Source organism: Channa argus, chromosome 4 (genome assembly GCF_033026475.1).
Source record: "Channa argus isolate prfri chromosome 4, Channa argus male v1.0, whole genome shotgun sequence".
Lineage (NCBI taxonomy): Eukaryota > Metazoa > Chordata > Actinopteri > Anabantiformes > Channidae > Channa > Channa argus.
The window spans coordinates 17,016,230-17,031,064 of record NC_090200.1 but is presented as its reverse complement, the minus strand read 5'-3'; the positions used below and the strand labels follow the sequence as shown (position 1 = coordinate 17,031,064).

General features: G+C 38.8%; 1 protein-coding gene across 1 annotated transcript; it reads right to left on the bottom strand.

Moving 5' to 3' along the window:
- Positions 1 to 464: 464 nt before the first annotated feature.
- Positions 465 to 9,078, bottom strand: neto2b (neuropilin (NRP) and tolloid (TLL)-like 2b). The gene is made up of 12 exons (XM_067500202.1): positions 9,033 to 9,078; positions 7,085 to 7,204; positions 6,742 to 6,900; positions 5,871 to 6,119; positions 5,626 to 5,673; positions 5,365 to 5,492; positions 4,660 to 4,761; positions 4,290 to 4,416; positions 3,765 to 3,878; positions 3,481 to 3,611; positions 3,310 to 3,402; positions 465 to 3,235 (listed from the first exon to the last, which is right to left on the bottom strand). The coding sequence occupies exons 1-12, from the start codon at positions 9,076 to 9,078 to the stop codon at positions 2,804 to 2,806; spliced, it is 1,749 nt and encodes a 582-aa protein (XP_067356303.1). The 3' UTR covers positions 465 to 2,803.
- Between the last annotated feature and the right edge of the window lie 5,757 nt (positions 9,079 to 14,835).

Below are 14,835 nucleotides of genomic sequence, written 5' to 3'. Positions count from 1 at the left end.
TGTCTTTCCTATGTGGAACGTTCTATAAACACACCAGGCCAACCGGTTTTTAATTGTGCAAGCAATCACCTGACTCAGTCATCTACTACACTGTAAAGTAAACTTGACAGTGCAGTTCCTTTGCTGTGGTGTTATACATAAGGGTTATAACACAAAACAAAATGGATAGAAAGATTGATATGAAATATCCATCAAAATCTAATTGTATGTCAGTTTAAGCAAAAAAGCTGTTTTTGTTATTGTGTTTAATTTTAATTCAGTTGTGGAAATGATAACAAACTCTGTTGCACAAATATAAGTTGAGGTAACTAGAGGATAGCTTTGAGTAGTGAATCACATCCAAACCCACACCTGATCAAATACAAACACAGCTATCAAATGTTAAAACAGACAAATCTGACTGTTTAAAAAAAAAACAATTAGCTCATTTTGAATTTGATGGCACCAAAATATTTCCAAAAAAGTTTGTGCAGGGGCAACAAAAGACTGGAAAAGTTGTTTAATACTTAAAAAAAACTTCATAACATGAGCTTGATTAGCAACAGGTCAGTGTGATAGTTGAGCATGAAAAGAAGAAGGGATGGGGAAAGGTTCAGCACACTACAAAAATTTGTGTGGGCAAACAATTTTATATTTCAAGTATAGTTGCAAAGAATTTCATCATATTATTCAAATAGTCAGTTAATCCAATGAAATCTCTGCATGCAGGAGACAAGGCCAAACCACTATATTGAATGGTCCTTATCACTGGGCCCTCAGATGGCACTGCGTTTCAAACAGACACAACTCAATAAGTGGATATCATGCCTCTACAATAGAGGCATGATCTTATAAGATCCAGAAACCACTCGGGATGAATCATAATTTGAAAAACAACTGGCAAGCAACTGGTCTCCTCAGTGCCCAAACATTTGCAGAGCAGTGAAAATAGAAGATTCAACACAGTGGTAACTGCCCCTTATATTACACATTTAATATGTTGCCTTTGTGCACATATCTTTGAACTATTTGCAAATCATTGCATTCTCCTTTTAATTGCATATTACACAGCATCACAACTTTTCGAGAAACAGGGTTTGTAATTTCAACATTTTTGCTATAATAAAACCAACACAGCTTGCACCACCTGCATCATAATTTTACTTTCTTTATCTGATGTGCCCTACATACAGTATATTGCCTATTCACACAGGTAATCACGGTGTTCCAAAAAAGCAGCAATACTCAGCAAATATCCAGTACCTGAGGCAAACACAGGTACTAAGGCCACTGTGCAAATAAATTGGGTAGCACAGTGCTAGTTCTTATGCGTGAACCATTTTCTATTTATCAGCTGTTTGGCAAAATGTGGAAAGTAGGGAACCATAGCAAACCTTTTATTACTGTATTATTTATTCCTTTTATCAGGCTATAATTAGTAAGGTCATACATGAAGTGCATGACAGGGTTTGCTGGCAGAAGCAGCACCCGTAGTGACAAGACTCTTCATGTGGTTATCAGTGCATACGCATAGTTGCTCCATTAATTATTTGCCCAGTGAACTTTCTGAATATGATGAATGAACTCTGCATATTTTCTGACTAAATGATGGGACTGGGGCTTAGAAATGACTTCCTGCATTTCTAAGTCTGCTTTGTGCTCCAGCTCCCAGGTTATCTAAGTATATTGACACATTGAACACAAAACTGTACCATTGTGGGAAAAAGATGATACACTCCCATGTTCTCTGATTACAACATATGAACAATCTTTGTACATTTTCTGATCAACATCACGGCTAAGCTACATCATGTGAAAAACGGTTCTGCACACATCAATGTGTGATCTTAAGTAAATGATGTTGACAAAAAAACACCTACCAGGAAACACTGCAAACTCATCTCTATCTTAATTGTGAAGGTCCTTACTGACACTTACCATTCCCAAAAAAAGTCCTGGTTAATAAACAACAACGTTTAATCCAAAGTTTGTTGGATACTCTCCATTAGAAAATTTGTCTGTTATCCAAGCTCCAGTTTCCTGCTGATATACAGTGTTGTATCATAAAACTGGATTTTATTTTATGTCTCTCTGCGATTGTAATATATTGTGTTGTTCGTGTTGGAAAATTACCACAGATACAGATGTACAGAGAACAATTTCCAAAAGGACTATAAAGAAAATATCCCACTAACAAGAAATTGACACTATGCTTTGGCAAATTATATTATAAATGAAATTCCAACCAGCATTCCTGTGTGACTCAACCTGGAAGTGGCTGCTGACATCAACACAGCTCTTCAGGCAAGAAGTATGTGTGACTGCTCGACTTCAAATGGTAATTTAGCTGTTGAAGCACACACATGTCAAAAGCAAGATATTGACTTTTCCTAAACCTTCAGATCTTTATTCTTTAACACAAGTAATATTAAACAAAAAGTAAGAAGTAAAGCGTTCTTTAAAAACATAAACAGTGATGTAAAACGTTCATTTACAAAATCTTTTTGCTAATTTATAAGAACAGTGCACTGCATGTTCATCTTGATTCATTCATTTTTACACCTTTACAATTAGGACATCAGCTCCCCATCAGCTGTTTCAGTGTACGAGCAGTATCCTATTATCTTCCTGGAGCTCTGCTCAACAATAAATGTCTTTGTAATTATTATGTAGGTGAGAGACATATTCTCTGGGGTTGGAGTGTCAGCCTTCTTTCTTCCTCATCTTTTCTGTGATTGTGTGAGTTCTGCCCCTGAATTGTGGCACTGATTGAAAACTTGTTACTGTGGTACCGTATTAACAGTGACACCCTTGTCTTTGCTTTTCAGAAATCCATGGACAAGGATCTTTGCTGGGCCATTTCATAGTTCCCTCTTCGACTTCCTCCTCTGCGCACATACACGTCATGCCTTCCATCCTCCTCCTCTTCATCCTCCTCCATCACTCTATCCTGCCGACCCATACCATGATGGCCCTGCACTCGGCCTGATTTCATACTAGGCCAGCTCTTCTTACGCAGACTGCTGTTGATGTCCTTAAATGGATGCAAGCTGCTCTGGAAGTCCCCTCTGACAGGGAGTAGCTCCATAGATCCCCTGCCCAGTTCATGCACAGGCTGACAGGTTTTGATTGAGTTGACAGAGGCCTGTGAGCCACAGTGGTGTTCATGAATGCAGCGTGAGCCTGATGAGGATCTCCTTAGCGCCTGCATGGACTGCAGCTCTTCTGATAAATCCCCAAGGTCCCCACACATCCCCTAAAAGGAATATTGTTAAATTTGAAATTCCGACAGAAAGTCACCGCATGCTTGAATTAACGCATCAAACTAACCTTGTCTCTGAGAGTAAACAGTTCATAATGCGGAGGCTCAAACCCTTCCTGGGAGTCACCCCGTTGAAAAAGGTTATTTTTACGTATCAACACCTTCAAAAGATTAAACACACTTAATGAATTAACGATTTCTATACCAGTATTTGAGTGATTGAGCGATTTGTTTATTACCTTTTTTCTTGGCTGTTTGACTTGTACCATGATGGAGACAATGAGTAGCAGAAGCACCACTCCCGTAGAGACGCAGATTATTGTCCCATGAGTTTTTGTTATGTGGTGAAAAACAGTTTTGCTCTTCGTCTCTGGATGAGGAAAAAGAAGAAGAAATGGACTCAGTTTGACACAGCCAGATATACAGTGGCATGCATCATATCACTGTATGTAGCACAACGGACTGCAATACAGCACAGCATATTTTCAAAGGGTCATAAAGATTATTGGCACAACTGGAGTACCTATGCAGTTGCTTTCATCCCAAGGAAAGACACAGTTTTGTATGCCGTTGCACACCAGGGTAGTGTTGATGCACATGTTAGTGTGGCAAAAGAATGCACTGCCTAGACAGGGCGCTGAAACACAAACACAAGTGTATCAGTGTGTGATAAAGCTGACAAAGCAGCCAAAGCCAAAGGAGAAATGTATTTCATTCTTGTTATTCTTGGCCACAGTTGTGTAGCAGGGATTTTGTTGTGCTTTTGAAAAACAGTTATGCCTTTTCTTTCATTTTAGTAGCATATATATAGATAACCAGTAATTATGTAATTATATAATTCAATGCATTCATTACAAAACGTACTAAAATAACTTAATTTTTATGGAATGATAACAGGATTGAATGGTATAAATAAAATTATTTCAATCTTGACAAAAGCTGCAGTATTGAATAGGCACCACATGAGGGTGCTAATCATATATTCAAACCACAAACAACTAAACTAAGTTTTGTTTTTAATATTATAATAATTGATAGAAAAACTCACGGTCAGCAAACGAAGTGAACAGCATCCGAAAACGGCTGAGACGGCTTGTCTCATCGGCCCACATCCTTACTACTCCCACACCAGTGTCCAGCATGATGTCATTAGCTACTGTGCTACAATATTTGGCCTGCAAGAAACCACACATTAGTTTTGGATGTGCAGCCTCACTGAGGTCAAGATCTGTAGAACAGTTGCTGTATGTTTATGATTGAAAAATGGTATTATACAGGCCAGTGAAAACCTGCTGTGTAGCAGAAGAGGGAAATGCAAAGAGAGAATAATGCAATACAATGTGCAACAAATAAAGTGCATCAGATCAAGAAACTTATATCTTATAAAAGAATTTATAACATACATCATCATATATTACCTTTAGATCCTCAATAGCGTTGCTGCCATCATAAATAGCCACAAAGTTCTTCTTACATTCGTTTGAGTGTTCCATTTGGTAATCCAAGAATCGCAGATAAATCTGAAATAAGCAAAGTGCAGTTCACTATATATTGTTTTAAGTGCCACTTGAATGTATTGGTGAATTAAAAGATCAATATAAATCCTTTTGTTCTAGATGTGTACTTATGCTGCATTACATGCTTGTATATTAAGCTGTAGATCTAATGTCATAAGAGATGCACAGTGCATTTATCCAAAGTTTTTGTGATATGATATCCAGCACTGTGCGGCTGGGGATGGGCTGTTGGGGGTTCAGTGTTTTACCCAGGGACACTTTGACATGGGGTCAGGAAGAGCGGGGCACAAGCCTCTGACCCTATGGTCGTTAGGCGGCCGCTCTACCAACTGAGCCACTGCTGCCCCCCCTATATTAGACTTTATTAAGGATAAGAAACATAAAAGACATAACAGATTTGGACAGATGAAGTAAAAGGCTGGGTACAAAATATACTGCAGGCTGGAGACTCATCTTTTCAACCACTGCTTGTCATTTTGTTCCTAACGAGTAACATCCCCTGTCCTAAACTTATTTAAGTGAAAAATATTTTTATATCTCTCCTTTTCTCCTCATTTGTAAATGAGATAAGGGCCAAAACAAATTTCAATATTTCCCATCTCATACTCTGTTGTTTGTTGGAGCTCGTATCGTCCAGATGCAGTCCACTGCCTGGTCCGGCTGTAACTTGTATTCTTCCTCCACCTGACTGGAACGGATCAGGCCGTCATCCCCAGACAGCTCAAACTGACAATCTGAGCCACAGACAGTGAAGCCAATGAGCGATGGGGCAGACAAGACGAGACAAAGATTGTGCGGGAGAGAAGAAACTGTTGTGACTTTGCATCAACACTTTAAATGATTCAAGTAGATATGTGGTTGCACTACCTGGGATGGGATTTAAAAGTCCTCCGACGTGCAGGTGAAACTCTGGGTCTTTGGGTGAAATCACAGAGAGGGATAGACATGTCACACTGTCAGAGCAACAGCACTTGTTTGGTTCATAATAGCACAGGAATTTGACAGAAGTGTTACTTAAGCAGACCAGTTAAGCATTCAGCAAATATCAGGAGTGGGTGGTGAGCACATTGCCATGCAAAGATCAATAACCCGTTTCACTATGTTTAAATTACCTGCAGTAAAGCTGTACTGGACTTGAAAGCCGATCCCCTCCAGCTCTTCATCACTGAAGAAGCGGATCCACATGAAGCGTCCACTGGAGAGGACTTGTCCAGGACTGGCTGAGCCACAGAAGCGATTAATAAGTGGCGAGAAGCTGAAGGGACCATCCCGCACCTCAATGTGGTCGAAGCGACACTCAAATGACGCTTCAATGTAGAAGGATTTATCAAACAGCAGCTCTACTCTCTGACGAGGCTGTGCTAAGGGCAGATGGGCAGTATGTTACTACTGCTGCCAGGGAGGTGTTTGGGGGTTATGATACAAGCAGAAAACCGAAAGTGCAGTAAATTAATATTTGCCTCTTTTCAGATACTATTACTAGAATAGACTTGCTCCAATAGCAATTATAGAGAAATTGATGCACACAATGACACCAAAGTTTGATACATTCTTTGTTGTGCAAGATAATGAGGAATTCACCGTGAAAGCGTTAGCACCTGCCACTATGTCATTAATGACCATTCAGGGAAGTCTTATATCGCTCATAATGAATTAGAGAGATAAATGTCTTGGCATTGTTACCAAGAAAGAATTTAGAAAGCTTGAAATTTAGTCCAAAAAATATGTGATTCAATTTATGTGTCAATGTCATTGTCAGAGGAAGGACAGCAGTTGGAATTCTTTGTCATCTTGCACATCAAAGACACAAACAGTGTGCGTGGTGTTTCTTTCTGTCATCAGATTCCCTTTAAACAACACAAGAGTAAACAGGCTCTAACTTAACTTGATGACAAAAATGACAAAAACACTCACAAAAATTAGAAAAGGGACTAAACCCTTTCCCAGCACCATAATTATCAGGCTCCGGTGCATGTTGATTACCTTCCAGTACATACAGGCACTCCTTGTTGGGAGGGTACGTATTTGGGTAGTTTGGGGAACTGAAGGTGCCACCATTTGCATTTCGTACCCAGTTTCCACAGTGACGAGAATGCTTCGGCCACTGAGATGGTCTAACCCCTTTTGATCCTGGGACTCCATCTGCACATGATACAACATCCAAATGAGAGTTGACATTCTGACAGTAAAACAATACAAAATAGCTTTAACTGACGGCACCACACAAACACTAACAACATCTAAGATGCATTTGGACCCAAACGAAAGTTGACTTATTACTATACAGTCCTTCTCTGAAAGGAGCGCAGTGAAGATGCCATCTTACCTTTAATCTTTTGTGCCAATGCAAGCCCCTCCTCAATGAATACAAGAAATATCCAGACTGTAAATACAAAAACTGTGTGAGAAAGGGTACGATAAAGGAATAATGGAAAGCGAAAGAAAGCTTAGCAGGATTTGTGTTTATCTGTGCCTCTCTGAGCACTCGCCTCAAACCGCTGAATATATATATACAACAGGCCAGGGGTGTGCAGTTACAAGCTTGACAAGGAGAGAATAAAGACATGCTGCTTCCACCATCTGCTTTCGCCTTACGATTTTTTGCATTCTACTTTTTTTAAGGTTGTAGGCTTAACGGTCTGGATGCAAGTTTGGTTTATTGACACTCTACTGCCTTGAGTTTGAGCAAGGGGTGTGTAACAGTAATTCTAAAAAAATCATTTCATTTCATGTAATATGACCTAAATAGAGCATCTAGCCCAAAGGCACGGGGCCACTACAACTGACTTTGAGATTTCACCAGAGAGGCAAGTTGACATGTTGACATGCCATTGCAAACATCCAACGATACACTACACACAAAACAGTTCTATAAAGACATCCAAACAATATGTTTGTTGCATGCAGCTGTGGCAGCACCTATCCTGTGAAATTACCAATTTAAGATATTTAAGACATTTTTTCCAGGACCCATTTATGTTGTATTTCATACCTTGTGTTAAAGTTGATTAAAAAAACATCAAAAGTTTAAATTACTTTGAAACTATACAGAAAGGTCCTGGGATGTACAATAGGTTACTGTGACAAATACACCAAGCAATAGTAAAAAATATAGTGGCATTTACCTTATAGACAACCCTTCATCTGGCTCACATAATAACAGCCAAGAGAAAAAACGATTTTTGTTTAGAGAATGTCTGACTTTCTCTCCATTAAACCATTTACACGACCCTACTCAGTGTGTGCTAAAGAGGAACTGCAGCAGCAAGAAGCCAAATCCTCTTCCAGTCCAGGCACTGAGCCACCACTCGCTGTTGCAAGATGGGAAAAAGATTGCGATTTTTATTTCTCATAGTCTTTTCAGAAAATTGTCTTTACTTAAAAAATATCGGCGTCAGGGGCTGTCACTTCAGCACAATCTTTATTACCAAACAAAGACTGTGGAGATTCCCTGTCATTTACAATGTCTCTAGAAAGCAAGGAGCAAAAATCCAGGCTGCACATCACAGTGCGCATTCGTGGATCTGATATTGTAGAAATGTCAGAAGTTTGGGAAATAAACTGCACATTAAACTCATGTCATTAGATGAAAATAGATTATGGAAACTCTCCCCGAGACAGACACAACAAAGGCACATTTTCACTAGACATCCTACAGAAGAATGAACTCACTCACCTATAAGCATCTTTTCAACCTTTTCTGGATTTTTATTTCAAATTCGATCGTGTGGGTGCCCCTCGCATCCCCTACAATCCGTTTGAAGTAATGGTCCGGATTAGTGCATGTTAGAATCACTGATTTAGGCTACAAAATCCAACTTTCACCTTTTCATCCTAATCCCATTGGTCAAGATGAATGAGGCCTCTGGTGCCAAAAAAAAAAAAAAAAAAAAAGAGCAGATAAACTTCTGCTTCATCGAAAATGTCAGATTTTCAATTTATTAACCCCACAGACGCTCTTCGTGTAGAGTTTGATTCTGTGTCAGTGTGAAACTCGTCCCTTCGAATAGACAGAGGATCTGTCTGCGGATGCTCGCGGTTTAAGATCGGGTTCAGTTGGCGCGACAAGGGGGAAGAGCTGATTGCGCATGTGCACAGCAATCCAAGAGTAATAAGTTGCCTGAAAATCCTACCATTCGTTATCTGGCATAATGATGAATTAAATAAGGAATTCCTCTTTGTAAAACATTATTTCGCTGACGCAGAGCAAGTGTGCAGAAGGCAAACGCACTCGCACATTCTCTCTCACACGCTCACACGCACACACTTGACACCTGTGCCAAAACGCTCTCTGGGCATGAATCGGTCACGCATCGCCATCCTGTGCATTTCTATGCAAAGAAGCGGGCAGGGACATTCACCGTTGTCTTTTCGCATTTTTCTCAAATGACACACAGCGCCTAAAGCTCCGAAAGCTGGCTAGACACGCAGAAAGATGAAAATAGATGCCAAGAGTTGGTGGAATGGAGATTTTCTTTTGATGTGTTACCTTTTAACAGCTGACCCTGTCACATGTCTAGTGTCAGATTTGTGCGTCTTCGGCTGAGTGTAATTGCTTTAAATCAGAGGCTTTACTCACAGATAAAGACAGTAAAAGGATGCTCCTGGCAGCCAAAGGCGATCTCACTTTGGCAGATGCATGGGTGCATATAAGTGATTTATTCTGATACCCTCCCATCCTTATCTTTCCCGGTCACGCTCGAATTGTCATTTACATTCAAACAGACAGCCACTCTCCAGAAAAGGACTTGCTGAAATATGAAACAGCAGGGTTTTTGACTTCATGTGATAACACATGACAACTAACAGCATTTTAATGTCATAATGGTGGATGTTGAGCTAATATTAACTATTAGCATTTAATCTGATCATCTGTAAAATCTAATGTCTGGCATAAGGAACTGGTAACTACTGTACTAAAACCAGATAAATGTAATTGGGCAAAAACTCTTTCCCTCTGAAGTAAAAGTGTTGTCTCTGACAGGCATAAATTATTTATTCAAGAATGGCGCGTTTGGGTGTGTTTGGCTTGGGAGGAATACGGCCCCACCACCTCATCGTGAGCAGTGTAGCATTTGAACTGGGGTCAGTAACTTGCCATTGACAACCCTATGAATACTGCACTGTCTGTCACACTGCACACTATCACTGCCACGGTGAAGACTGTCTGTCACCGACCCTGTAACTCGTACACACGCATGCAACCTGGCGAACTGATACATGCACAATGGCTCAGTTGCCATGGCAACCACGCTGGTCTCTTGCCTGGTTCTTCTGAGGCGATCAGGGACCTAGAAAGCAGAGGTTTTGTGGTGGCGGTTGGCCGGGGTTTTGACACAGGGGATAAAAGAGGAACAAAAGACAAAAACTCCACAGACTGTCCACCTTTGCTGCTGCTGCCACCGAATTGATGACTTGTTGTAGTACAGAAACAACGTGTTTTCTTTTAATCCTCTGTGTCCACTGCAATGTATAGGAAGACTTTTGTAATACTAAGCTTTTTTTTCCTTCACTGTTCACATTATTGCAGCCTGTGAATAAAATTATACAAAACCAGTCCTTAGTGCTCTCTAAGAGCCGTTTACGAAGCTACATATCTTTGATATGAATGAAGTGTTTTCATTTGTTTAATATTGCCTGTTTCGAATGAAAAGATGTTTGTCATTTTCTACTTTTCAGCTCAGGAAAAGCAATGGAACAGTCTTGAATGGACTTTGTGATACATCGGGGTATTTTGCCGACCACCATTTGAAGTATAAACTTTCATTCTAAGCATTTTTGCTTATTATTTTAGGCATATTTGACTGTAACTTTATAGCAATAGCAATGCATGGTAGCTGGCATAATAGCGCCAAAATAAAACTGCAAAAATAAAACAACAAAACAAAACCAAAGTGCAAAAATGCACAGTTATGTAACCCTACAAAATTTCCCACATTACACCTAATTCTCAAAAGCACTCTTGTAACTCAACGAGCTGTACATTAGACCTGTACATTGAATGTGTGAAAAGACGCAAACTAAACTATGAAGATAATCAGAGGTCTTTCATAATTCTCTTCTTTTACGCTGACTGAATAACCACTAAGAAGAAGGCAGAGTCAGAAGACAAAAACTAAAGGAGGATAATGAATACTAAACTGTTCATTTGCAAGCCCAGGACCTAATTAACATTTTGATTGGAGTCTTAACCAGGCAAGTGATTGCTCTTTTTAATGCGCACCTAAGGATGAAATTAACATCTTTAATTTGGGAAAGTCTGCAGCTGAGTGCGGGAGGAGACACTGCTGGATAAAATCCACTTGCATTCACTTAACTTATTCTTTTGTTGTCTTATTGTGAAAGAGCACATCCTGCTTGCATGAAAATAATTCTGCTGCCTTGTACAACCAGCAATTATTGAAAATAATTAAATTCATATTTTAAGAAAAGAGAATTTTTAGGGAAAGGCTCATTGTTTTGGCGAGGGAATACGATAATTTATACAGTCCAAAGGCAACATGTAACAGTGGGCTTAAGAAGTCACAGGGGCTATTTGGCTCTTTCTATCCCATACTGAGACTTGACTTGAATCTATTGCTTGATCTGTGGGTTGCAGTAAAACACAGCAGATTGACGAACTGAGAAGGAAATCACTTTTATCAGCTTGCAAGGAAAAGTCATTAGGATACCACCATGAGGCAGTGATTGGCGGGAAATCCCTGTGGATTTGGCTTATTACAGTTGATGAGGAAGCACAGTAACCTACAAGGCCTGACTTTAACAGGAAACACATGATTGAATCCACTTCTTATTTATTACCAAACAGATTGTTTTTCTTTCTATCCTCACACACTTTTTAATGCAACAGATTCTATTGCCTTTTCACTTGCCCTGGGCATTTGATGTTACAACTGTAGATTATGTCACAACTAATCATCCTTCTGCACTCCAGTCCACTGGGTTACTGTAAATCTTACAGTCAGCTGAGACAAACACGAATCATTCAGTGTAGCATTAAAAAAAACAACAACTTATATTTGAACCCCAAAAAGGATAATTTACATTTTCCTTTTCTCCTTCACTGCTTATAAGGCTGTCACTCGCCAAAAATTACTTAAAATGTAATCATGCCCATAGATGATTCTTTACATAATAGTCAGCTTAAGGTTCCGAGACAGACTGTCCCAGGAGGAGTCAGTGAAACTGAGAGTAAACACAAATATCCTTTTCCTAGACAGATTTAGACATATGTGATATCATGCAGCAGGAGGAGCTGATGCTAAACTCCATTCTCATCTCTGGCCCAAATGACAACAGATTACAGGAAGAAAGAAAGGAAAGAAACCTGACCTCATTCAACAAATGTCAGAAAACAACTAAAGTATAAGCCTCTAAAACAAATCACAGTAAACTCTATTGTAAGAGTTTGATAAGATGCATTTGGGTGGTTATTAGATATTTAACATTTTACTTCCACTCTAATCCTGTGTCTTTACATCATTTTTAGCCTTCTCCTGTGCTTTACAATCCACATAATCGCTTTACTCTCACCGTCAGCACCCGTACAGAGTAGCATATTTTCTGCAATGTCATACTTGATAACCTCTAAGACCACTTCATCAGGGACAGAAGGAATCACAAAAAAACAAACATAGACACACAGTATCTAAGAATACTGTTCACTTGCCAGTAATCTGCTATTTGTAACCCTTTAGCATCATGCAGCTCAACCCCTTCACTCTCATTTCCTCTTTTCATCTTGTCTTCTTAGTGAAATCAAACCTAAACTGCATCCAAGTGCAAATTATTTTTGCGGGTAAATAAATGAGGCCGTTTTTTTGTTACTTGGGATTTGTCATCTCGGAATTTGTTCCTTGAGGCATCTTTGCAGAAATGTGAAGTAAACCTGGAATAAAAATACACTTTCACTGAAAACATTTTTTGTCAAAACATCCTACAGGTAAAGAAAAGTAATGTGTAGAATGTGGATGAGCTACTAATCAGGTCATTTACAACAAAACTTCGTGTACATTAAGTTTTGTGTAGGAACTTTTTACTAATTCAGACTTTTGAAATTGTGTGTGTGCGCGCCTTTAAGTATTGACACACAAATCCAAAAAAAATATTCATACTACCACCCACATGTCTGAACACATGCACCATATAATTATGAATGCCATGTTAAGATGATTTTTTTGTCTATCACAAGAGATAACATCGTCCCTTCACAACAAGTAGAATTTCTCCATTCAATTTAAACATTCTGCCTTTCCTATATCTTAAGCCATATGGCCAATCACAAGGACTGTTTCTAAGACAGATGGCCAATGGTAATGACCTTTACTCAGAGCAGGATTAAGCTCAGGAAGACAACTAGAAGATTAGTCTGCTTCCCACCAATAGCGATGACCCTCTGAGTATGAAAAATAGGAAGCGGAGAAAAATAAGGAGAGATGTGTAAATCATTCATATCTAAATCACTGATGTCTATATTCTGCTGTACATGTCATATTAACAAATACATATAAACAGATCAGTGTGTTTTTCTGCTTTAAATACTACTTAAATAACTTATGGATTAACTTATGGAAGAGCCATCCACCAAACCAACATCAAACACAACAACAGTGCTGCTATCATGTCAGTAAGTTTAGCAGACATTTTGGACATGTTCGACCCACAAATTCGGCAGGCAAGTAAAGCAGTGACATGCTTTACTCCATTAGAAAACAGAAATCTTCTTAGCATCGCCTGATCTGTGGATGTGGCAGCAAGCCGGGAGGATGAGTGGAGGAGTCCAATGCCACTTTAGGTTCTTCAAAGAATGTCTAATGTTTAAGGTGACTGGTATAATCATTTTGCAATGGCAGTAGAGTTAACAAATGTGACATTAAATATCATAAATATGACTTCAAACTTATACATATGTTTTTAATTTTAGTTTCAACAATTGTGCTAGTTTTGTACTATAAAGATCTAGATTTGTGTTGTACGAGTAGTGTGTTATTTTTGTTTAATTAAGTCAGTGAGCTTGAAAGATTCTTTTTTAATTTGGTGGTATTGCATTAAAAACAATAAGAGGGTTGTCAAAATATAGGTCAGCAATACAGTTATTGTTAAAAAAAACTTTGTACCAGTTAAGCCCTCTTTATTTGTAGTTGCTGAAATGCCCAGTACTTCAGAGCTTTAAGGGAATATATTTTTATTTATTTTTCTCCATTTTGTACACTTTTTAATTTAGTCAACTATACAAAGCTGCTCTTTGCAATCAAAGCCTAAGCACTTGTAGGAAGGGGCTTTAGAGACATAATTAAAGGCCCGAGTGAGATAAAGCGGCTTTGGGTACAAAGTGACAGAAAGTGTGTCTGATACAAGGTTGTTTCAACATTAGATTGAAAGAGGGTGATGAAATAACAGAGAGAAGAAAAGAAGGAAAGGCAAGAAAAAAGGGTCATGTGACAAGGCCAACATGGATTATCTACTATCAGCCTGTAAGAATAAGATGCTCAGTGTTATAAGCCATCAGTGCCTCACACACCAATTACATTTCAAAAGTTATGCAAAGAGTGGCGTGTTTTTACATATTTTTAAGGGAATGTATGTTACCACAGTACAGTACCAATGCAAATATATAACTAAGCAAGACATACACAGTGCCATAAAAAATAAGGCAACAGGAAGTCAAAGGTGAGAGAGATCAGTTCGACATGAGAACTTGGACGATGAGCCTTTGCAACACAGTTTAAATTACATAGCACACTACTGCACACATATTAATTATAGCAACAAATTATAGCCTACCCATGTGTGTGTGTGTTACACAAAAATAACACAAGAAAATCATTAGAGCAGTGTTAAAATCTATTCCAGTAAAGTCACAGAAAAACCTATGATTAGTAGCTTAATAGTGGCACATTTTTCTGTAAAGTTATTCAAATGAAACTCACTTTAGTGAAATATCTTTACTGAGGTTTCTAATAACCGATTTCAAAATCAACCTAAAATGTCATGGCTAAAGTAAACGTTTTAAATAAACAATTGAGGGCAACTAAATACTAGTGGAGGAGTGTATGTACTTAATAAACTAAATATAGC

Excerpts from the sequence above, each read along its gene's own strand:
- neto2b (XM_067500202.1), bottom strand. The coding sequence starts at position 9,078 with ATGGCGATGCGTGACCGATTCATGCCCAGAGAGCGTTTTGGCACAG. Across the intron at positions 6,901-7,084 it reads ATTGGCACAAAAGATTAAAG|ATGGAGTCCCAGGATCAAAA; the intron begins GTAAGATGGCAT and ends TATCATGTGCAG. Across the intron at positions 6,120-6,741 it reads GTGCCTGTATGTACTGGAAG|CACAGCCTCGTCAGAGAGTA; the intron begins GTAATCAACATG and ends ATCTGCCCTTAG.